Here is a 26,121-nt window from a genome sequence, read left to right as displayed (position 1 = left end):
AAGGTGCCGGCACCAAGGGGTTCATTTATGGAAGTGATGCCTCTGATCTTGTTAGTAAATCTGAGAGTCAATTCCGTAGACCAGCCCCTCCCTCCTTGCACATCACAGCTTTCTCCTCTTTTGTGAGTGTCTAATTGCTGTCTGTGCTGGTACAGCTCCTCTGCCCCCTCCTTCCATAACCTTTTTTGTTGCTGCCAGGGATAGGGGAGGGCGACAGAGAATATTATAAAGCAGCCTTTCTCAACCTTTTCACCCAAGAGGAATCCCTAAAATAATATTAAGTTCTTGAGGCAGCCTTACTAAAACCAGTTCCTCGGGGGGGGGGGGGGGGGGGTCAATGGCAAAAAAGCCTCCATTGATGGTTAGTAGAAAGAATGCCACCCTTGCAGTGGCGGGCAGAATACCGCCTATACAGATAGGTACATGTCAAGTGTTGGCATGCTGCTGGCTTTGCAAGTGGCAATGGACCTGGAACTATGCAGGCACCAGCAAATGGGAAGTCAATCAACCACAGCTCAGCCCACAGAACTCCCTGGAGGAACCCTGGTTGAGAATGGCTGCTATAGAATGTCACCCAGCAGCAGTCACAGGGCTCCTGGATGTCTATACAAGGAAGGCTTTTACAGATACATAACAGGCATAAAATCTGGTAAATGATCTTATGGGAAGATCGTTGCTGAAATGAATGATCTGGGTGTAGGGTCTTTTTAAAGTGTATGCAAAACCAAAATGCAAAATTGTTGTCAGCTGTTTCAGATTAGATTTGTTCCGTCTTTGGAGAAAGTTTTTCTCACTTCCTGTTGTGTCTCTGTAACAGGCAGTAAAGGGAAATCTCCCCAGCTGGACATAAGACATGAAAACAAAAAAAAAACTAAGTTGTGGTCTTGTCTACCATTGTCTACCCCCAAAAAAAAGTTTCAAAAAGTTTTAAAAAACTCAAAAACAATTCTTGCAGTGGGGCTCCCTCTTCCCCCATACGCTGCAAGGGTTAATTGCTCATTTTTGTCTAGAGTACCTTTAACCACCCGCCCTCCAGAGGATTCCCCCCCCCCTTCCTGATGAATTGCGCAGTCGTACGACGCTGCACCCACATTAAGTTTATGTCCTTTTTTTCCCCCACAAATAGAGCTTTCTTTCGGTGGTATTTGATCGCCTCCGCGGGTTTTATTTTTTGCACTATAAAAAGAAGACCGACAATTTTGAAAAAAAAAATATTTTAGACTTTTTGCTATTAAACATGTCCAGTAAAAGAAGTTAAAAAAATCAAATTTTGTCATAAATTTAGGCCAAAATGTATTCTACTACATGTCTTTGCTAAAACAAAAAAATAATCCCAATACGTGTAAATTAATTCATTTACGTGAATGTTTTAGCGTTTACAAATGGCGGTATAGATACTGGGATTTTTTTTATTATGTTTATAGTAATGATGGCAATCAGCGACTTATAGTGGGACTGCGGGCAGGCATTCTGACACTGGGGGGAACTGAAATGGTGTCACTCACATCCCCAGTGACACCAATACAGTGATCAGTGCTAAAAAAAGCACTGACACTGTACTAATGGCACTGGGCAGGAAGGGGTTAACATGAGGGGCAATCAAAGGGTAAACTGTGACCTGGGAGTGTTTTACATAGGGGGCCATGTCAGTGTGCTTCACTGTAAGCACACTGTTTTGGATGGCTGTACTATGCAGTGTGCCCGAGCTGACAGGGAGGAGAACTGTTAGTAAACAAAACAGTTCTCCTCCCGTCGGGGATCGCTGGCAATCACTGGGCGCTGGAAAGTAATCACCGGCTGGGACCCGGTGATTGACAGCCGTGGCCACGAATGGCGGCACGGGTAGGATGCTCGCAACTTGCGGACGCCCCCTACCCGGAAATGCAAAATCACATATATATATATATATATATATATATATATATATGTGATGTTGCGCACCTGTGCCACCCTGTAGCAGTATTTCTGCTATAGGATAGACGGGAAGCGGCTAAAGTGGTTGTAAACCTTGGACATGAAATATAAACAAAGCATATCCCTCTATAGTGTTTGCTTGTCTCAATCCAGAGCACTAAGTGTAATTTCTGTCTGCTGCTTCACTTCTCTGCTATCATCATGAATCACTCCTGACAACTTTTCCTGACACCAAGAGAAAAATGGTGACAAGGGAAGGGACCTCCAGCAGATTGACAGCCTCAGCTCTGTTCCTGTGAGGTGTATCCCTTCCCTCCAATCATCTCTCAGGACTCTCCTCACTGGACTCTGCAGTGTAACTTCATCTCTCCACCCCCTTTTTTGAACTCTCAGACAAGCTTTAAAATTCATAAGTTTGACCAGATGTAGAGAAGAGAATACTGCAGATAAACAGGTACAACTTATGGAGCAGGATTTGTTTAATCTCTGTGTATCATCTGAGGCCAGTCACTTCACTGGGTATATGTAAGGGTTTACAACCACTTGAAACACAATTTTACCTACCCTACCACTCCTGTGGGCTCCTTCTTCCATGTGATCACTCCCCTCAAACTTCTCTTAAACGCTTCATTGGTCGCAGAAAACTTGACGTCATCACGTACAATGCAGGAGCAGCAATCCGCACTGTAAGCGAGTACGTCAAGGGTTGCCCAAAATTCGGAGGGAAGTGAAGAGCACCTGCTACCTCGGGAGTGAGGGATAAGGTAAGTAAAGCTGGTATGTAATGGAACCAAAAAAGAAGCATTTACCCTTGTATTGGAAAGAAACCTCACTACAAAAATAATTAGGTATTTTCCCCAAAGTTCAGACAGTTGAGACATTTTTAAAATACACCCCATACAATCATAGGGGCCCCTAAGAGTTCTTCATTTGGCCTCTGAAATGTAGAGACGAGATCGGGAACAGACTATATTCCAGCTTAGGCTCCATGTACACAGTGGCTTAGTGGTTAGCACATCTGCCTTGCAGTAAATGGGTGATGGGTTCAATTCCCGACCATGGCGCCTCCTGCATGGAGTTTGCATGTTCTCCCTGTGCTTGCGTTGGTTTTCTCTGAGTACTCCAGTTTCTTCCCACACTCCAAAGACAGGCTGGTAAGTTAATTGGATCCTGTCTAAGTTGTCCCTAGTATGTGTATGAATGTGAATTAGGGACCTTAGATTGTACACCGCTTGAGGATTAGGAACTGATGTGAATGTTCCATATATATATATATGTAAAGTGCTGCGTAAACTGATGGTGCTATATAAGTACCTGAAATAAATAAATAAAAATGCACACGTGACGTTTGGAAAACTCTTCTGAATGATGGAAACTGACTGCTGGAAAACGTAGGTTAAAAAACGTCTGTTTATCCACATTTGCATATCGCATTTATACGTGTTAATGTGCATTTGAGTTTAGAAGCGTTTTTTAAAGATAACCTCAGGAGACCTTCCCAAATTCCCAGAATGCACTGAAAACAGTAAAAAATTAACTATTTCAGACATTTTGAGAGAAATAGAGAGAGCAGAAGCAGAGAGAGCAGTATGTGTTGAGATGACCTGTCTTTTCTGGTTGTATTCACTATGGATCCCATCATGAGCATAATGCGGCACGTTCTACCATTTTTTTCTGCACGCAAAACCTGGAACTGACTGCGCTGGTGTACCGGGTCCATTTGAATACATGGAAAACACTTTGCATGCATTTTTGATGAGGTAAAAAGGCTCTGGACAGCATCTGGACATGGAACAGTTAAACTCTTCTAAGCGCAAGCGGTAATAAACGCGGTTATCTGAGTTTACAAGCGTTTGGAACGCTGATAAAATCTGCTCCTAAAAACGACTGTATACTCACCTGCCTGTAAACGACGATGTGTACATGGACACATAGGAAAACATTAGGGTGAGTTCAGGGGCTGCTGAAAAAAAACGCTCAACAGCTCCTGAATGTCAGTTTATCAGCTGCAGTGTACATGGGCCCTCATGGAACTGGCCATGTTCAGGATCTGGATGAGAGGGAGTATTCCTATCAATATTTCTGCCCAAAGCAGACCTAAAAACGGGGCCCCATGACAAGCACTTTCTCAGAGCCAACACCCCACCTCTCTACCCTGCAGGTGTACAACCTACAAACACATTTGTTTGGTTGGCCAAACGCCCAACAACAGCAGCCTACACCTGGCAGATGGAGCGGCTCGTAGGATTCGGGATTTGTTAACGCAGAACACAATTGCCTGACTTCTGTGTATCTTGGCAGCAGATTCGCTCAGCTCTCCATATAACAGGGTTTTAGACGTTCGCAAATGACACGCTAATTACACAGTTGCAATTTTGCCAGTCCATTGTATTCCTCACCTGAGGCTCGCTGTAGTATTGACACTGCTGGGACTAATGAAAGTTGATGTTCTCTCGTTGTACGAAAATATCACATTGTAAAGCAGAAAACTGGCCACAAAAAATGATTTTAACCGCCTCCCGCCCGCCATATAAGGAAATGACGAACGGGCGGCAGTTCTCTCGTTCTGGGAGGACGTCATATCGCGGTGCGGTGATCAGTGGTGTGCTGTGTCCCTGGGACACAGCGGATCACCGATCGCAGTAAAGAGGTGATGACACAGGTTCTAGCATGTGATCAACTGTGTCCAATCACAGCTGATCGCATGTGAACAAGAAAATGCAGGTTATCGGCAGTCCTCTTCTCACGCTGAAAGCGCATGAGGAGAGGAGAGCCAGTAAGCAGCATTCCTCAGAGGGGACGTCTACACTGATCATCAGGGCACCGATCATGATTATCAGTGTAGTTCCATCAGTGCCACCTGTCAGTGCCCATCAATGCCACAAACCAGTGCCAATCAGAGCTGCCTTTCAGTGCCACCTATCAGTGTTCATAAGTGCAACCTAACAGCGCCAGTCTGTGCCGCCTATCAGTGCCATATATGAGTGCTGCCTTTCAGTGCCTATCAATGCCACATACCAGTGCCAACCAGAGCTGCCTTTCAGTGCTACCTATCAGTGTTCGTAAGTGCAGCCTAACAGTGCCAGTCTGTGCTGCCTATCAGTGCCATATATGAGTGCTGCCTTTCAGTGCCACCTATCAGTGTTCATAAGTGCAGCCTAACAGTGCCAGTCTGTGCCGCCTGTCAGTGCCATATATGAGTGCTGCCTTTCAGTGCCATCAATGCCATATACCAGTGCCAATCAGAGCTGCCTTTCAGTGCCACCTATCAGTGTTCGTAAGTGCAGCCTAACAGCGCCAGTTAGTGCCATATATGAGTGCAGCCTTTCAGTGCCCATCAGTGATGCCTGTGAATACCCATCGGTGCCGCCTATCAGTGCCCATCACTACAGCCTTATTAGTGCACATCAATGAAGGAGAAAAATTACTTATTTACTTCATTTTTAACAGAAACTAAGGACAAAACTTAATTTTTTTTTAATTTTCTTTTTTAGTTTGTATAGCAAAAAATAAAAACTCAGTGGTGATTAAATACTACAAAAAGAAAGCTCTAGCTGTCTCAAAAAAAGGATAAAAATTTTGTTTGGGTGCAGTGTTGCATGACTGTGCAATTGTCATTCAAAGTGCGACAGCACTGAAAGCTGAAAATTGACCTGGGCAGCACCTCCCCCCTTCCCAGAAGAAGGGACGCGCACGCCATGGGAACCAAGTGGGATCCGAGAGAGGCTGCGGGCTGCTTGATGGTGTATGCAGATCCTGGCTCTTGTTCCTGGGGATGTCTGAAGGTGTGAAGATGAGTATCTCTCTCTATCGCCTGGGGGTGAGGGGGGGGGGGGGTAGTGGAAGGCTCTCCCGAGTGGGGGGGCACGGGTGTTCTTGGTCAGTGTGGGGCTCCACTGGTTAAAAGTGCCCGGTAGGCATGTCCTGAATAGCCACGGAGGATATAAATCCAATTTGTGAACCCAAAAGTCAAAACTGCCTTAATTCTTCATGGCATAGATTCAAAATGTTGGAAACATTCCTCAGAGATTTTGGTCCATATTGACATGATAGCATCACGCAGTTGCTGCAGATTTGTCGGCTGCACATCCATGAACCGTTCATACAAGGCAGGATGGATCCATGCTTTCATGTTGTTTACGCCAAATTCTGACCCTACCATCTGAATATCGCAGCTGAAATCGAGACTCACCAGACCAGGCATCGTTTTTACAATCTTTTGTTGTCCAATTTTTGTAAGCCTGTGCAAATTGTAGCCTCCATTTCCTGTTCTTAGCTGACAGGAGTGGCACGTGGTGTGGTCTTGTGCTGCTGTAGCCCATCTGCTTCAAGGTTCTATGTGTTGTGTGTTCAGAGATGGTATTCTGCATACCTTGGTTGTAAAAAGTGGTTATTTGAGTTACTGTTTCCTTTCTGCCATCTTGAACCACTCTGCTCATTCTCCTCTGACATCAACCAGGCATTTTCATCCATGCAACTGCCGCTCACAGGATATTTTCTCTTTTTCGGACCATTCTCTGTAATCCCTAGAGATGGCTGTGTGTGAAAATCCCAGTAGATCAGGAGTTTTTGAAATACTCAGACCAGCCGTCTGGCACCAACCATGCCATGTTCATAGTTACTTAAATCCCCTTTCTTCCCCATTCTGATGCTCGGTTTGAACTTCAGCAAGTTGTCTTCACTATGTTTACATGCCTAAATGCACTGAGTTGCTGCCATGTGATTGGCTGATTAGCAATTTGCGTTACCAAGCAATTGAACCGGTGTACCTAATAAAGTGGCTGGTGAGTGTATTCAGACAAAATGTTGACGTTCAGTGTTCTGCAAAACAGGTGTATAGCTTGAGGGCAGGTTGAAATGAATTAAGTAGGTTCTCCTCTGGATGGGAGGGTAGGGGTTAATGCCTTACTAGGTCTTTGGCTTTTTGGTAGGATCCTTGGCTCCGACCCACTGCACATGTGCTTATAAAAGGGGGCAGTGGGCTGACATAAGAGCTGTTGAAGCTCGGTTGACTGCCTAGCCTTGTTCTTTGTTGTTTTTACAGCTTTACTGTTTTCCCAGCTCCCCTGGGAGAGCTGCATCCGGGAAGAGTACAAATATATTACAACCTACCACAAAGATATTAAGTCATCAGAACTTGGGGTCCGCTCCGAAGACACCATCCGCTGGAAGAATGCCGTTGATATGCTCTGTAATTACTTGGACTTTACTTTTGCAGGTATGCCAGGGCAGCACATAGCCTGGTTAGGAGTAGGGATTAGGAAATTAGGAAGAGCTGTGTTATTGGCACTGCTCTGTCTATACTTTGGACCTTCTTTACCGTTTTTACACTTTATTCAGTAAAACATTGAAACTTTGCCTTTTTGACTAATCTGAAATTACTCAACAGGGGTGCACTGTAAGTAACTGCATGTTAAGAGTCACCTTGATTCCCGTTATACTAGTGGTTGTCACGAGCAATGGAAGGCACAGTCAGCAAACAGCCTGTCGTAACGTGTGCCCATTATAGGTGGATTTGACTCTAGCCGCAAGGGAGATGATGTTGGCACTCCCTACACCAAATTCCATCTCCCATAGCAACCAGAACAGAACTGCACTGCAGAGGTCTCCATCTCTGCCAATCAGCACAGCTTTGCCTTAATACAGGTTATCCATATCTGCCTCAGGACAGGAAAGTTTGACATTCAACTAATATATATATAATTGGACATTTACAGTGGGGCAAAAAAGTATTTAGTCAGCCACCAATTGTACAAGTTCTCCCACTTAAAAAGATGAGAGAGGCCTGTAATTGGCATCATAGGTAGACCTCAACTGTGAGAGACAAAATGAGAAAAAAAATCCAGACAATCACATTGGCTGATTTGGAAAGAATTTATTTGCAAATTATGGTGGAAAATAAGTATTTGGTGAATATCAAAAGTTCATCTCAATACTTTGTTATATATCCTTTGTTGGCAATGACAGAGGTCAAACGTTTCCTGTAAGTCTTCACAAGGTTGGCACACACTGTTGCTGGTATTGGTGCCCATTCCTCCATGCAGATCTCCTCTAGAGCAGTGATCTTTTGGGGCTGTCGCTGGGCAACACGGACTTTCAACTCCCTCCAAAGGTTTTCTATGGGGTTGAGATCTGGAGACTGGCTAGGCCACTCCAGGACCTTGAAATGCTTCTTACAAAGCCACTCCTTCGTTGCCCGGGCGGTATATTTGGGATCATTGTCATGTTGGAAGACCCAGCCACGTTTCATCTTCAATGCCCTTGCTGATGGAAGGAGGTTTGCACTCAAAATCTCACGGTACATGGCCCCATTCATTCTGTCCTGTACATGGATCAGTCGTCCTGGTCCCTTTGTGGAGAAACAGCCCCAAAGCATGATGTTGCCACCCCCATGCTTCACAGTAGGTATGGTGTTCTTTGGATGCAACTCAGCATTCTCTCTCCTCCAAACACGACGAGTTGTGTTTCTACCAAACAGTTCTATTTTGGTTTCATCTGACCATATGACATTCTCCCAATCCTCTTCTGGATCATCCAAATGCTCTCTAGCAAACTTCAGACGGACCCGGACATGTACTGGCTTAAGCAGGGGGACACATCTGGCACTGCAGGATCTGAGTCCCTGGCGGCGTAGTGTGTTACTGATGGTAGCCTTTGTAACGTTGGTCCCAGCTATCTGCCGGTCATTCATTAGGTCCCCCCGTGTGGTCCTGGGATTTTTGCTCACCGTTTTTGTGATCATTTTGACCCCACGGGGTGAGATCTTGCGTGGAGCCCCAGATCGAGGGAGATTATCAGTGGTCTTGTATGTCTTCCATTTTCTAATTATTGCTCCCACAGTTGATTTGTTCACACCAAGCTGCTTGCCTATTGCAGATTCAGTCTTCCTAGCCTGGTGCAGGTCTACAATTTTGTTTCTGGTGTCCTTCGACAGCTCTTTGGTCTTCACCATAGTGGAGTTTGGAGTGTGGCTGTTTGAGGTTGTGGACAGCTGTCTTTTATACTGATAACAAGTTCAAACAGGTGCCATTGATACAGGTAATGAGCGCAGGACAGAGGAGCCTCTTAAAGAAGAAGGTACAGGTCTGTGAGAGCCAGAAATCTTGCTTGTTTGTAGGTGACCAAATACTTATTTTCCACCATAATTTGCAAATAAATTCTTTCCAAATCAGCCAATGTGATTGTCTGGATTTTTTTTCTCATTTTGTCTCTCATAGTTGAGGTCTACCTATGATGCCAATTACAGGCCTCTCTCATCTTTTTAAGTGGGAGAACTTGCACAATTGGTGGCTGACTAAATACTTTTTTGCCTCACTGTATGAAGATTTTCCATACTTTTGGTTTGGTTCTTTGCTTTGTTAAACAAAAATAACAAAACAAAGCACACCCAGTATAGAAGCTAGAATTCCAAGACTGGAGGGTCACAAGTGTGCATGTTCACTCTCAGCTGATATCAGCCCCTATGCCCTTCAGCATTAGGTAGGTGCTTTAAGAGGAGTGGCCTACTAAAGCGGTCTCTTCCTCTTCTGCAAATCAATGTGCAGTGATAGATGGAGGTCTAGGCATGACTCAATAACTCCTCTGTAGGTGACAAGTAAGTTCCTACCTTCTCCCAAGAACGGATATAGGGATCAGTGAATTAGGACCCAACAAATCCAATCACATGGACATGTAAATTGCCATTGGAGAGGATTTTGAATAATTTGGTCATGTCTAATAACTCCAAATCAGATACCCATTGCCTCTCAGGGGATCAGGAAGGAATTTTTTTCCCAGCAGGAGCAAATTGGATCATGCTTTGCTGGGTTTTTTTTGCCTTCCTCTGGGTCAACTGTGGGTATAGGATTATAACTTTTTTTTTTTCTATGGTTGAACTGGATGGACTTTTTTCTTTCAGCCAGACTAACTATGTAACCCATCTTTCTAGATTCATAGGTCCACTTTAACAGGGCAAACATTTGTGTGGTAATCTATGATAACCAATCAAAATTCAGCTTCCAACATCTCAGTGTTGGCATACTAATCAAAAACTGTTTTCTAATTGGCGACTTTGGCTTACAGCATACATAGTAATGCAGTTAGTGGTCTTATTACCTTACATAGAAGAGACTTTGATTCATAGTAGGCCAATATGGGCTCAGCCACCTGGTAGAACATCCGAAGCCTCCTCTGGATGGTTTCTGTGTTGATATCACTCCGATGGGCAACCTTACTCCTGCCAACAAGCCGCGTCGTCATAGTTTCAGCAGAACAGTCCAGGTACAGCACAACGTCTGGCCTTGCAAGCTGCCAACATGGCGATAACAAAGACCATCATATTAGTTAAAAAATGAATGAAAAAAGTGTGCATGGTTATCCATTTTCCACAGTTTTGTACCGTATTATATAACAGATATATTGATATATTTAGACAAAGAAAATCAGTGGTGGATATATTGTACCATGGCCCTGGGCTGTTTTCACTTCATGGGCCCCCAACCCATTTAATTGGGTCATGCATAAGAGTCAATGTACACAGACATTTGTGGGTTGCTTCTGAAATGGGTTGGCCATGCAAAGTTTAGATTTTGATCTTATGCAGAAGTCTACTCTTTGCAAATTATGGCTAACATGGTGGGTAATGCTAGGACAGTAAACAGGTAGGGGGTATCTTCCTTTTATTTTAGATTATTCTATGTGCTTACCTGACTGCAAAGCTCCATCTCCTTTGTGTGCGGCTGGTTCAAGGAAACTCTTTCCCCTGCGGACAATGTCTAGAACACTGGTGGGTGACATCACTACTCTTTATGATTTAGCCCTATGATCAGGACTGCCACATTACACAGAGGAGACAGAGCTTTGCAGTCATGCGACCACACAGTAAAACATGTGTAACACCCTCCTAGATAGGTGCTAGATTAGGTAAATTTAGTTACTAGCTCACTATAATCAGTTGAACTGCATGCAATTATTTTGTTCTGTGTCTCACTGTCTGCAGGGTTGAGTGCTTCCCCCTGTCTTTTTTGGAAGATTCTGGAGGATAGTGGACTGGGAGAGTCAAATCAGCAGTAAAATATTTAATCAGCCCTAGCCAATCCCTGGGGGATGGTGCCCCAGATGGTGGCTGGGACGGAGCATAAATAGCCTAGGGCCTGGAACAGAGGGCTTCTTGTCCTACAGGAGGAAATCCTAGCCTGGAGGGCTGCTGCCCTTTTAGGCAGGCAAGCTGTGCTTCTACTGCTCATCGAGGTCCCAGCTATGTTAGCTGGGGGGCCCTATTCTGCTGAACTTTGCTGGAGCTGACCGAGGGACTTCTTTTTGGGGATCTGGTTTGGAGTCACCACAAGAGAAGAGTCTGCAAGGACATTAGTGAGTACAGACCTGAGTGTGGGATACCACAGTATCTGTGTGCTGCTGCTATCCCTCTTGCATTAGAGTCAGCATCACTTAAAGGGGACATTGTTCATGGTATCCCAGTGTAGCTCAGACCGTTACTTGATGCTGCAAGGGCTGTGCTCAGATTCTTTAGGAGGAAGATTGGTGTCTTCAAGTTACTTGCTGGAGTATCCCACAGTTAACCTGCACCCATCCAAGTTCAAGTTTTCAACAAAGCATCAAAAAGAATACCCCTAGACTGAATATTGAGCCAAAAGAGTGACTGTGCCAAGCTGCTGGAGCATCTACAGGGAAAAACCTTGGGATCTAAACAGAGGGCCTTAAGGGGGTGAGCGCTACACATGAAAAAATGCAATTTGCCTTTCGATTTTTGCTTATATGTATCCAAAGCAATGGGGAGGTAACATTTAGGCCTCATGCACAATGGACATTTTTACAGCGGCTGTTTTTGGCTTTTGATGTTTTTTTTTCTACAGCCAGTAAACTCCATGCACACATAAGCTGTAATCTGCGTGTTTTTGGCTAGAAAAAAACCCCCAGAACTAGTGGGTTTCTAGAGGGGTTTTTAGCTGTAAAAATGCTCTAATGCTGGTAAACTCGATAAAACATGGTAAAACGCAGCAAACCAGCGTTTTTGAGCTTTTTTTTTAGGCAAAATTTCATTTTTTTTAAGAACACTAAAAGACGCAAATGCGGAAAAACTCGGCTAAATGCTAATGCCAAAACACAAAAAAAATTCTAAAAAACGACTTATACAGCTAACGCTACCGTTAGTTTAAGGAGACGAAACGCGTTAGGGAGGTGCCCCTGACTACTGTGCATATACCGCAAGGCCTTCCTGAATGACAGCCGGTGGCCATATTGGATCCGGATGTAAGATCGTTCTTTTAACCTGTCTGTGCTGATATTTTGTGAAATAAAGACCTACTGCACTATTGGAGGCTTTCTCTGGGCTCGTCATTCCCTTGGGAGCCCGTTTTTGAAGGTTTCTGTGACTTGGATTGGTGTGTGACCCTCCCCCTGGTGGCTGTGACTGGCATATCTGGAGATTAAAGGGTATACCTAGATGGATGACACCTAGTGGCCTACACGCTGATGACATCTATCCCTATGGTATTACACGTCCCGAGTACCAGGAGCAGGTCTTATATGCTCCATGCGCAGTAATTGCGCTATCTGGTTAGTGCAATGTTTGTCTATCTTCACAAGCACAAAAGTCACAGATTTCCTCTACTGCGGATTCATTAATGCTTGCACACAACACTTCATTGTGTCACTACTAATGGACTCAGTTTTTATATAATGTAGTGCAAGTTTTATTTTATTTTATTCATTTACTAGCGCTGCATATTTATATATTTATGATTCTTTTATTGGGTTCTTGAGGTTGCCTTTTATGCTAGCAGCTTATATATTATTTACCGTTTTTATATGGCAGTTTCAGAATGCCCATTGTGTATGAGGACTTAGAGTAGAAGTTTAAGCTATCTAATATCCACCTTTAAGGATACCAAGTTGTAATGTGATTTACACTGAAAATCACTGAAATGCTGATAATTTGCCACCCCAATCTGCCCCAGGCCCCCAGCGGCAGCATTGGACTGAAACCAGATTCCTACCTACCGGATTTATGATGCGGTTTTGTAAAGCTCCACCTATATGTCCTGTGACTACATTAGACGGATTCCACAGTAGTAGGTGCTATTGGAAGGAGGCCTACTCTAGTAACAGCAGAATGTAGAACGGGACACAGATGGCAATTAAAACCTGACAGAGACTCTAACCTTACCCCCTTTATCCAACATAAAGTAAATGTTTTGGCTGGAGTTGAATTCTAAATCTTTCAGGTTTTCTAGAAAGAAATAAACAATGGCTGGTTCCATCCAAGCACAGCAGCACAGAGGATCTCAAGCTAATCCATCTAAGATGCTGCCGGCTTTTTCAGGCTCCTCGTGTGTGATAAACGCATCTCCGAATCCTCAGCGATTACAGGGCGCGATCAACTGCAGGTGGAACAAAACCCGTCTATTCCTCTGTGAAAGACATTTCCCCTTTCATTTGGCTGGCAAGCTAACTGGAACATGAAGCTTATGCTGCTTGTGTACAAGTCGTGACCACAATGGCCTGTCGGAACAAAGCAAATCAAGAGACTCAACAAAAGACAAATAGAGTTTGATTAAAGGTCACCGAGTCTCTACAGAAGATTCGTCACCCACCAGTAATGCTGTCTGCTCTGTTTACTCTTTGTAGGTCCTCTGCGGATTACATTCAAGTACAGGAAAAGTCAAACTCTTTTAAATTTGGGGGGGCATAGCTGACTTTAAAGGGCCATTTGTTGTTAAACTAAATTAAATACAAGGGCTGCACTGAAGGTAATGCAAAAATGGGCATCATTTTTTTTTTGTTTAAATTCTTTATTTATATAGAACAGCAGACGTCCATCAATTCTATAGGAACAGTCAGGCAAAGGCAATGATGGCCCAATAATAAAAAAGCATGAATTAGAATGACTACATCAGAATATAATAAATAACATAGGACATGTCTCTAGAGACACCGGGACCCCTCATAGGACGGAACCATTGAGGGAGACCACCTCATGTAAAGTCAATGGAGTGGGACACTGCTGCACATTTACTTTGCACTGCTGCACATCTTCTTAAATAAAATTTAGTGGAAATAGTCAAGAAAAAGAGAGCAAAATAAAAAAGTGAAACAGAGAAAGAGAAAAAAAAAAGATGGAGGGGTCAAGGGAAGGAAAGGTGCTGTGCAGGGTACGTTCTTTAGCAGGGTGAACTTCCAGTGGGACTCATCGTGAGTAGAGACTTCCCTTCTTCAGAGTATGTGAACATGTTCCATAGCCTCAAAGTTTTGGAGTATATCTCATGTTTATTTTGGTGTCATCGCACCAGATCTTCCATTTGGTTCAATTCCTCAACTTTATGGAGCCAGAGCCCAACAGAAGGGGGCTGCGTGTCACTCCACTTCAAAGAGATGCAGGACTTGGCCATGTTTAAAAGATGGCGTAGGATGGGCAGTTTGTATATTTTTGACGGTATATTGGTGACATATAAAAGAAAAAAGGCTGGATCATCAGGGACTGAATAATCCGTAAAATTTTGTGCAATGTGATGGACCTCTCTCCAGTATTGTACCAGCCTAGGACATGACCAAAACACATGTAGGAGTGTTCCCACCTCTTCTTGACAACAGCTGAATTTATTCAAGATAGTTGGAGATAATCTGCGTACATTTGCAGGGGTTCTGTACAAACAGGTCAGAATTTTTGTGCAAAGGGAGGATTTTAAAGTAAATTTGATCATATTAGATTTTTGAGAGTCTGAATCTTCTGCTGAGGTCTGTTTTCCATTTCGTAAGGTATGGTGGACAGAAGTTTTCTAAAGGTGATACAAGTAATACATACAGTTTGGAGAGGGTGTGGGGAATGTGCCCGTATCAGAGCAGTATTTCTCCAATGTGGTTAGTGGGCTTTCATAGCCCCTTGGAGGTGGAACTGAGCAGAGAACGTGGTGGAGTTGAATAGCCTTCCAAAAATCTAATTGCTATGTACCTGCTGGATTCATAAGGGTGTGTATAGAAGGCCAGGAGCCCTCCATCAGGATATGAGAAGCTTGATAATGGACTGAATGGAAGACAGTCCAAAAGCAGTCATTTAGTAGGCCCGGTGCAAAGCTCGGGTTTCCTAAGATTGGGTACAGAGGGAAGTTGTCCCCCCCATCAAGGAAGATGAAGCGAAAAGCAAGCAGCATATTCTTGATGTCTTCCCGATGAGAGGGTGCATTTTAAATGAGTGGAGAGTGAGCATGGCACCACGGAGCTTGATTGAGTGGCATTGGAGTTTGGGCCTGTTCAATATTGGGCCAGATTTTGGCATCTCTGTGACAACACCAGTCTATCAATCTTCCGAGATGGGAAGCGTGAAAATATTTTTGTAGATCTAGGATGGCCAGGCCGCATACATTTTTTTTTCTATCAATGTACATAGGACATTAAAATTTCACATGTTAGTAGAGTAAATCTTTCTCTACAGTAACTATTCTTTTTCATTGTAGGTAAACAAATTCCAAGCAGATGAAATGTGCCGTCATTGAGTTCTTGATGAAGGAGGGGGTGCCCAACATTAATGGTCTCCTGCTGCGTGGTTTGTTTTCAATACTGGTTTCCCCTTCTTTAAACTTCTACATCCATCTGTATACATTGCTCTTGCCAATGGTGTCATCTCCATATACACTCTGTTGCCTTCTGTGGATGATGGACAGCCTGCACCCCTCCTTTGTCAAGAACTCAGTGATAGCGCATTGCTTCTGCTTGGGATCCATTATTAACCTGTAATGAAAATAAAGAATAAGAGTCACTATAGAGGAAGAGTTACTCTACCAACATGTGAAATTTGAACAACCTAATGAATAAAAATGTTCGGCCCACTTTTGCCCTCATAATTGTAACATTAAAATGACCTATCACCGACAAATGTAAATGACAAGGAGGTACCAGAACAGCCTGCCCAAATCTACAGATCGGTGAATGGAGAGGAGTGCCTGTTGTCCACAAAAAAGTCTCACCTGATGATTTATATAGTTGTTTATTGAAGATAAAAGCAACTGCTATCTCTGCTCCACAACACTGGCATACTGCAGAGCCGCTGATTAAAAATATTTTACCCTCTCAGAGTTTAATCATTCTCCAAGAAATACAGCCCTGAAGAAAGGGTGAGGCAATTCCCCCGAAACTCGTTTGCTCTACTTGTTTACTTTTATTTTCAATAAACAACTATAAAATTCATCAAATTTTTTGAACATTGAGCGCAGCTCTCCAATCACCCAAGTGTTCCCTCCGATAATGCCCCATTCTCATTTTCAGAAAGGTAGAAGCCCTAGACCCAAAGGGAGTCTATCACCCACCACCTACAATTTTAGATAACCCATTGGATGCAATTCCCTCTATGCCCTCCACACAGTAATCTGCTGAGTATTCTGCCGCTAGGCAGCCTCCAGCAGCACCAGCCCAGCACTCTCTTCCACCCAAACTTCAAACCTGCAGATGTCATCCGGGATGCCCTGGGAGCCATGAAACCGAGGAAACTTGACTAAGCAAATGCCAGTCTTGCTTTTTAGGTTGTGTCTTTCCATCTCTCTATTGGCCTTTTCCTTTCAATATTGGTCAAGCAATGTGAATGATGACCTGGAGGCCAACAGGTAGATGTCATTTTTTTTGTTATCTGTGCTCCATCAAAGAGATGTTTCTTCACTTCCTGTACTGAAGACACAACAGGAAGTGAAAGGAAATCTATTCAAAGATAATTCCCTTCTTGGACACTTCTGACCTGTCATTGAACCGGTATTCCCAATGGAAGATATCATCTCTACTTCTATTCCAGTGATAACTGTACAGTTTTGGATTCCCACCAACTATCTATCCCAACACGGACATAGACTTCATTAAAAACCAGACAGAAGTACAACATAAACCATTCACAGAATACACAGAATTCTGTAAATGGCCAAGGGAGTTCTGCTTTAGATATTGGATATAATTTGGAAGGGTTATACCCTCTGCCAAGTTCTCATTGCAGCCTGTGCCCCCCACTGGGAAGATTCTTATGACCATTGTCACCGATACAGAAAGTAAGAGGAAATCAAAATTTTAGAGTTTTAATTACAGGAAGTCTTCCAGTGTCCAGTGGGAACAAATGTTCTGGGAAATTCCATTTTGGACAACTGTCTAAGATGGAAATTCCCCTCACTTTGGGGGATTTTCTCATTTCATGTTGTGTCTCCAAAGTGAAGGGAAATCTTCCCAGCAGGACACAGACAGCAAAAATCAACCTGAGAAAGGTTTTAAGGCCCCATTCACACCTGGGTGTTTTAAGTGCAGCTCACTGAAAAAGATCAGACTTGCTGCATCTTTGAAGCACTTTTAATGAAAATGTATTTTATACAGAGTTCAATGGTAATGCATGTAAAACGCACCACACAGATGTGAACCTAGTCTCTGCTTTTCCTATTATATCTTTAACTAAGAAAAAGTTTTGGCTATATAGAACATTAACAATAGAAGCAGCATGGTCATATTACAAGATATGCTCTTTATTTATCATTGCCGGCATGTAATCGCACATTGAACCATTACAAGTGGATAGGGATAAGTGGCCTTGGATGCAGGCAGTTTGTATCCAGAGCTGCTCATTAATCCCTAACCGCATGTAACCACTCATTGTATGATTACATGTGAACAACAGCCGCTGCCTGTCATTCATCTGTACAGGTTTGCTAGCTGCTGACAATCGCATCCATCTGTGCTACTACAAAAATGTTCATTCTTGTCGATGTAATCGCTATATGGCCTTGTCAATGAGGCCTAAAGCAGTCCATAGATTATTCTTTTTTTTGTTCAACCAAAAAAAATGACTTGATTCCCTCCCCACTGACTTCCATCAGAGTACACTGATCAGTGCTGCTGGCTTTAGCACAGTAGATCGACTTCAGTACAACCACCCTGCCCATACATGGATTGAAATTTAGCTGGTACCTGCTGAACCAGATGAATTTTAATCCAGGTATAGCCAATTTAAAGTGTTACTAAACCGCCGGACCCTGCATTCACTATATCTGGTCTCCCCGGACTCTGCATTCACTATATCTGGTCTCCCAGAACCCTGCATTCACTATATCTGGTCTCCCCGGACTCTGCATTCACTATATCTGGTCTCCCCGGACCCTGCATTCACTATATCTGGTCTCCCCGGACTCTGCATTCACTATATCTGGTCTCCCAAGACCCTGCATTCACTATATCTGGTCTCTCAGGACCCTGCATCCACTATACCTGGTCTCCTAGGACCCTGCATTCACTATATCTGGTCTCCCTGGACCCTGCATTCACTATATCTGGTCTCCCTGGACCCTGCATTCACTATATCTGGTCACCCAAGACCCTGCACTCACTATATCTTGTCTCCCCGGACCCTGCATTCACTATATCTGGTCTCCCAGGACCCTGAATTCACTATATCTGGTCTCCCAGGACCCTGAATTCACTATATCTGGTCTCCCTGGACCCTGCATTCACTATATCTGGTCTCCAAGGACCCTGAATTCACTATATCTGGTCTCCAAGGACCCTGAATTCACTATATCTGGTCTCCAAGGACCCTGCATTCACTATATCTGGTCTCCAAGGACCCTGAATTCACTATATCTGGTCTCCCTGGACCCTGCATTCACTATATCTGGTCTCCCAGGACCCTGAATTCACTATATCTGGTCTCCCAGGACCCTGCATTCACTATATCTGGTCTCCAAGGACCCTGCGTTCACTATATCTGGTCTCCAAGGACCCTGCATTCACTATATCTGGTCTCCCCGGACCCTGCATTCACTATATCCCATCTCCCCAGACCCTGCATTCACTATATCTGGTCTCCCAGGACCCTGCATTCACTATATCTGGTCTCCCAGGACCCTGCATTCATTATATCTGGTCTCCCAGGACCCTGTATTCACTATATCTGATCTCCCACAGTACACACAACATGGAAATCCAATTATTTTAGCAAATATAAACTGCTAAATACCTTTTCTCGTCAGCAGTTAGAGCAGTCTTCTGACTTTTATCAGTGTCCAGCAGAGCTCTGGTTAAAGCTTGTAGGAGGAGTTATCTTTCTGCTCTAGGAGGATGCAGAACCCCTGACCCTCTGTCTGGACAGTGCTGATTGGCCCTGAGCTGACCACATGCACTCTCCCAAGACAAAAAAAAAATATCTCTAGCAATACACACTGAACTGAGCATGTGCAGCTTGCCCCCAAGGCTCTGTACTATCAGCAGATGAATTGGGGGCAGTAGAAGGGGAGAATCAGAGAAGTCAAGATCAAACAGCCTTTTTATACAATGTGGAGGATTAACCCCTTATGTTCCACAGTGAGTATAACAAGCATGCTTTACTGCATATACAGACTGATTGTACTGTTGTGGGTTTAGTAGCACGTTAAGTCTGTAATTACATAAAAGAACAGCTGAACTCAAAACTGCTATGCAAAAGGAACTTCCTGTATAGGAGACCTGTCACCCCATGAAGCGGCCTATACCCTGGATGATTGGTCACCTAGTCACCCAGCTGTATTTCTGTGCAGGCAAGACCAACTTCACATCATGGCCGCCTGGTGTGGGAGGTACCCAGTGATAAATGTGTCCAGCCTCCCTCTGCCCATCCATGCACAGCCCACTCTCCTCTCTGTATATAAAGGTAACACTTCCCAAACAGGAGCCTGGCTGAATATAGAGACATACTCCGCTCACACTGCCCTCAACACAGCTATAGCCACCCTAGTTATTGTATATAATGTATGCATCTGCAGGGCTCCTGGGAGTTGTAGTTCTGCGGTGCACACCTATGACGGAAGAGACATAAGGTGCATTGCAGACAGGGCCGTGGACAAGGGGGTACCACTGGTCCTCCTGTACGGGGCCCAAGCCAGCAGGGGGGCCAAGGCAGCTGGGTGAATTGAATGTGGGCAGGGAGGGTGATCGGCACAACGCGGGGCCAATTGCTGGAAGTGATCCCCTGTATGGCTCTCTCTGCAGCAGCTTAAAGCTGACTTCTTCAGCTCTCCTTCCCACTGGCTTTCAGCCGCTGCAGAGAGAGCCATACAGGGGATCTGTTCCAGTAATTGACACCCACCGCTACACCCATCATCTTCCCTGTGCACCATACATTTCCCCCTGTGTGCCTCCAACCCTGCAGTGCTTCCAGCTTCCCTCTTTTCCTTTCCACCGGCAACTACAAACACACAATAGGATTCTTCAGGATGGAGAGTGGGAGAGGGGTCACATTTACCAGCACCTTTCATTCCTGAATGAACACAATGAGTGATTGATACCGATCATGCGCTGTGTTAATTCATAACTGAATCATAGTAAACTTTTTTTTGTATTTTACAGGTTGGCTGTATGGGGGGGCCCCCTGGTTTCTATCAGCAGCCCTGATTGCAGATCCCTCCACCTGGCTGGTGCCCAGAGAATCTCCCTATAAACACAACACAGAGGCTCACCTTGCATTCAAACTCTTCAGCTTGCCTGATTTCGCAGGGGAAGCTGTCCAGCAGGAATCCCTTGGTGGTCATAAGCGATGAGCTAATTGCATCCTTCAGAATGTCCAGAATGATGTCCTGTTTAGAACAGAGGTACATCGTTATACCCCATAGAGTTCAATAAAAACAAACACAATGCTGCTAAAGAAGGCCAAGATTTTTATATCCAGCAGTAACAGGGGCGGACTGACCATTTGAGCACTGCCCAAGGACCCGGGGTCAGTAGGGGGCCTCATGAGATGCCCCTGGTACCTTTTATAGGCTTTTTTGGGTGTGGTTTGAGTGTGGGCGAGGACACAGGGGCCCCATGATCCCCTATTGCCCGGGGGCCCCATGTGTTGTCAGTCCGCCCCTAAGCAGTAATAACAATAAGGAGGGTAAAACAGTTTAAGAGATATTTACTAGAGTAGCAGCCGGTGACATCACCGATGCATGCGCACTGCGCTCTCAATGCACGGAGTAACGTCCATTGAGAGAGCTGTGCCACTGCCATGACTCCCATGTGCAGGAGTGACATCATTGCGGGTGAAGATGGAGGCACCTACAGCAGTGACAGCGTGCCTCTGGAGTCCTTTGTTCTAAGGTAGGGAAAATTTGGGGGGATAAAAGTCTGTAATATAACTGGCAGCAGGTTGGCTCTATATTGCAGAAAAGCCTTGCAATGGCTCTTCAGCAATATAATAAACCTATCTGCCTGCTCACAGTCTTCTCTATACTGTACAAGCTGTGCACGCGCAGCTCAATTTACAATCCAGCACAGACCCTGTGTACCAGGATGACTGGACTCCTGTGCAAGGGCAGCAGTGACGTCATCCCGCAACTGGCCAGTGAAGCCTAGCACCCAGAAGAAGCTGGTAGAAGATGCTGGCACCTGCAAGGGACCTCAGACCATTAAAGGAGAGGGAAGTATTGCAGACTTTAGTTCCACTTTAACTCATAAAGTCCCTTCTATTGCTCTCAGCCTCCTGCAAATCTCACTTCTTGCTAATGTGATCTGACTTCCTGTTAGAGGGTGGCTATGTTCCTTCTCCATGGTCCCACTGTATGTAGGAATGTAGCCACCCACTCTTGCTCTCTCCAGAGATGGACTGTGGGATTTGTAGTGTACATAGAGCAGTGCACATGTCCGCAACTAACGTGTACTATATAAATGTGTGAGTTAGCGAGCGCACCAATAAAAAGCTGCTGATGCACAAAAAGGAACCACAAAGCCTTTCTAAGAATATGACATGAAAATAGGGTGTGCAGCGCTGTACAAATAAAACACACTGTCACAAGTATGACAAAATATGATAGAAATAGAAAAAGTCCTATAAACTGAATGTTAAACAGTCCGAGGTAATATGATATCAGTCCTAAAAGGTATATTCCAGTGATGGAGTATAAATGACTTCAATCCAAATGGGTATATTCCAGCATCCTAACATGAAGGTGTAGAAAAATTGCCCACTCACCGGAAGTGCAATTTAATGTGCACATAGAAATTCCATGAAGCTGGAGGTCCCATGAAGGTATAGCCTGATGATAAAGGTGCCCTCTGGTGGTAAATGGGGTGACAGCTGCCAGAGATGATGGTCTGGACCTATATCCCAAATTGTCCTGCCTGGGTGGACTCCTAGAATGCTGGGCTGAGATGTGGAGGCTCAGTGCCAGGTAATAGAGATGAAAACGCTCATGGTGTAGTATTATGAAAAGTATTTATTGAGTATATATCATTAAGATAAAACAGTAAACGTACAGGGTTAGAGTACCTATACAAGTATAGTGTGAATGAGCTCTTTAAATGCACCGACCAGTGAATAAAAATGATGGCCACCGGACCGCCTGATCCGGTGGCGTAACGTCAAGGCGTGCAGAGGCTCCTCCTAGACGCGCTTCGTGTAATAACACGTCTCCTGTAGGGGTGATGCCATCTAATGCAATTTTTCTACACCTTCATGTTAGGATGCTGGAATATACCCATTTGGATTGAAGTCATTTATACTCCATCACTGGAATATACCTTTTAGGACTGATATCAACTAACGTGCACTGCTTGATCCGGACAAATGGAAGTGAGGGAGAAAATGAGAGGTAGAAAAGCTCACAGGGGGAATTACCAAGAGGCAGAAAAACACAGCAGGAAATAGATTTCACGAAAAATAGATTACAGGGGCGTTAGGTAGTGGATGTGTATGGATGTTTTTTAGAGAATAAAGATATCATTTAAGTGTCACTTTAATGCCTGTATATGTATTGGTAGATTACAAATGCACTTTACTGGTTTTAAACTTTTTTTTTACATTTCTTCAGATACTTCCTGGTTTCCAGGCCTAGGCAAATGATGTCATACATTCCAGAAGTCTTCAGGAGGGGAGGAGGTGCTTTCTCAGCTAAGCACATCCTCCTGCCTGCATGCCTAAGCTAGGTGTAGATGGATTCCAGGAAGTAAATGCTACATGATTCATCTGCCCTTTCTCCAGATGACCAAAGCCAGAACTGCTGGGGGGGGGGGGTTCAAAGTGATTTTTAAGCAACATGGATAGATGGGGGAGTTGTTTGCTTTGAATATTAAAAGTTAATCAAATAGCTTTTTTGGTTTGTAGTGCTCAGGTGCAGTGTAGTTCTGCTTTACAGTGTTACTAAACCCAGGACCCTGCATTCACTATATCCGGTCTCCCCGGACCCTGTATTCACTATATCCGGTCTCCCCGGACCCGGCATTCACTATATCTGGTCTCCCCGGACCCTGCATTCACTATATCCGGTCTCCCCGGACCCTGTATTCACTATATCCGGTCTCCCCGGACCCTGCATTCACTATATCCGGTCTCCCTGGACCCTACATTCACTAAATCTGGTCTCCCTGGACCCTGCATTCACTATATCTGGTCTCCCCGGATCCTGCATTCACTATATCTGGTCTCCCCGGACCCTGCATTCACTATATCCGGTCTCCCCGGACCCTGCATTCACTAAATCTGGTCTCCCTGGACCCTGCATTCACTATATCTGGTCTCCCCGGACCCTGCATTCATTATATCTGGTCTCCCTGGACCCCGCATTCACTATATCTGGTCTCCCCGGACCCTGCATTCACTAAATCTGGTCTCCCTGGACCCTGCATTCACTATATCTGGTCTCCCCGGACCCTGCATTCATTATATCTGGTCTCCCTGGACCCCGCATTCACTAAATCTGGTCTCCCTGGACCCTGCATTCACTATATCTGGTCTCCCCGGACCCTGCATTCATTATATCTGGTCTCCCCGGACCCTGCATTCTCTATATCTGGTCTCCCCGGACCCTGCATTCACTATATCCGGTCTCCACGGACCCTGCATTCCCTATATCTGGTCTCCCTGGACCCTGCATTCACTATATCTGGTCTCCCTGGACCCTGCATTCACTATATCTGGTCTCCCTGGACCCTGCATTCACTATATCTGGTCTCCTCGGACCCTTCATTCACTATATCTGGTCTCCCCGGACCCTGCATTCACTATATCTGGTCTCCAAGAACCCTGCATTCACTATATCTGGTCTCCCCAGACCCTGCATTCACTATATCTGGTCTCCCCGGACCCTGCATTCACTATATCTGGTCTCCCCGGACCCTGCATTCACTATATCTGGTCTCCCCGGACCCTGCATTCACTATATCTGGTCTCCCCGGACCCCGCATTCACTATATCTGGTCTCCCCGGACCCCACATTCACTATATCTGGTTTCCCTGGACCCCGCATTCACTATATCTGGTCTCCCCGGACCCTGCATTCACTATATCTGGTCTCCAAGGACCCGGCATTCACTATATCTGGTCTCCAAGGACCCCGCATTCACTATATCTGGTCTCCCCGGACCCTGCATTCACTATATCTGGTCTCCCCGGACCCGGCATTCACTATATCTGGTCTTCCTGGACCCGGCATTCACTATATCTGGTCTCCCCGGACCCTGCATTCCCTATATCTGGTCTCCCACAGTACACATAACAGGGAAATTATTTTAGTAAATATAAACTGCTAAATACCTTTTCTCATCAGAAGTTAGAGCAGTCCTGTGACTTCTATCAGTGTCCAGCAGAGCACTGGTTAAAGCTTGTAGGAGGAGTTTTCATTCTGCTCTAGGAGGATGCAGAACCCCTGACCTCTGTCTGGACAGTGCTGATGGGAGACTGCATGTGATCAGCACAGGGCCAAAGAAAAAAAAAACTTCTCTAGCAATACACATACAAACGGACCATGTACAGAGTGACCCCATACGATATGTCTTATCAGGAGATAAGAGGAGGACACTGGAAGAAGGGGAGGATCAGAGAAGTCAGGATCAAAGATCACTTTTACACAATGCGGAGGATTAACCCCTTAGGTTCCACAGTGAGTATAACAAGCATGCTTTACTGCATATACAGACTGATTGTACTGTTGTGGGTTTAGTAACACTTTAAGAAATCTTTAATTTTCATGTGATAATGGAACCAAAATTCTGTCTTTTGTTGGCTAACAAGGACATGTAGAGGCCTAACTATAATCCTAGCACCCAAATCTACAAGACAAGAATGTACGAAACGCGTTGCCTCCTATCCGCCGTGGAAGCTTTGTTGCAGGATCCACGTTTTATCTCAATAACCTTTCATTAGAAGAATGATTTCATTAATGTATTGTATGTCTGGCACAGCCAAGGCACTGAAGCCAAGGATGGATAATCATCTGTTTTTTCTGTGTCTTGCGTTCTCCAGCAAAGCGCACTTTGTGTCATAATCGTTTTGTTCTCAGATTCCTCTCCTGTTAGGAGGATTTATCTACAACGTGTCACCGGCCTTCTCTCATCTAAAACGTTTTCGATGGAGGAGAACTGACAGATGGAGCCGCTGATAAACATGAATTACTGAAATTAAATTAAAAAGGAATCTGTAAGGAGAACAATACAGAAGCTGACAACTGTTACTTCTCACAGCCGCCAATCAGATCCAGTCTTGCTTTGAACGATTTAATTTGATTGCTGATGCCAACAGTTGGGAGAGAGGTTTACAAAATCAAGGCAGACAAAAATTGAGATGACTTTCTGAATTCTTTGCGCATCTGCATTGTTTGCTGGACCACATTAGCAGTTTACCGAATACTTCATTTTGTCACTTGAAACTGTTTTTTTTAACCTTTTCACTGCCTGAGCCATTATTTGAAAAATAATTTTAGCCCTGAAGATTAGCTAAAACCCCCAGCCATGTACAGGTGAAACTCGAAAAATTAGAATATCGTGCAAAAGTTCATTTATTTCAGTGCAGCAACTTAAAAGGTGAAACTAATATATGAGGTAGACTCATTACATGCAAAGCAAGATAGTTCAAGCCGTGATTTGTCATCATTGTGATGATTATGGCTTACAGCTCATGAAAACCCCAAATCCACAATCTCAGAAAATGAGAATATTCCATGCAATCAATAAAACAAGGATTGTACATAGAACAATATCGGACCTCTGAAAAGTATAAGCATGCATATGTACTCAGTACTTGGTTTGGGCCCCTTTTGCAGCAATTACTGCCTCAATGCAGCGTGGCATGGAAGCTATCAGCCTGTGGCACTGCTGAGGTGTTATGGAAGACCAGGATGCTTCAATAGCGGCCTTCAGCTCTTCTGCATTGTTCGGTCTCATGTCTCTCATATTTTTCTTGGCAATGCCCCAAAGATTCGCTATGGGGTTCAGGTCAGGCGAGTTTGCAGGCCAATCAAGCACAGTAAT

At 44.5% G+C, this 26,121-nt stretch overlaps 1 protein-coding gene across 1 annotated transcript in view; it reads right to left on the bottom strand.

Annotated features, from left to right (window-relative positions):
- The window catches only part of AK5 (adenylate kinase 5), a 316,529-nt gene that overhangs the window by 10,754 nt on the left and 279,654 nt on the right, over window positions 1-26,121 (bottom strand). Inside the window, exons 12-13 of the mRNA XM_089692186.1 lie at window positions 20,358-20,474; window positions 10,009-10,200 (exon numbers count right to left, since the gene is read on the bottom strand). Of these exons, the coding sequence (XP_089548312.1) occupies window positions 10,009-10,200; window positions 20,358-20,474 (309 nt within the window). The remainder of the gene's footprint in view (window positions 1-10,008; window positions 10,201-20,357; window positions 20,475-26,121) is intronic.

The sequence above is a fragment of the Staurois parvus genome, unplaced genomic scaffold (assembly GCF_062004578.1).
Source record: "Staurois parvus isolate SC_StPar_1 unplaced genomic scaffold, SC_StPar_1.0 ptg000578l, whole genome shotgun sequence".
Taxonomy (NCBI): Eukaryota; Metazoa; Chordata; class Amphibia; order Anura; family Ranidae; genus Staurois; species Staurois parvus.
The sequence above is the reverse complement of the archived record's forward strand: the minus strand, read 5'-3'. Positions and strand labels throughout refer to the sequence as shown.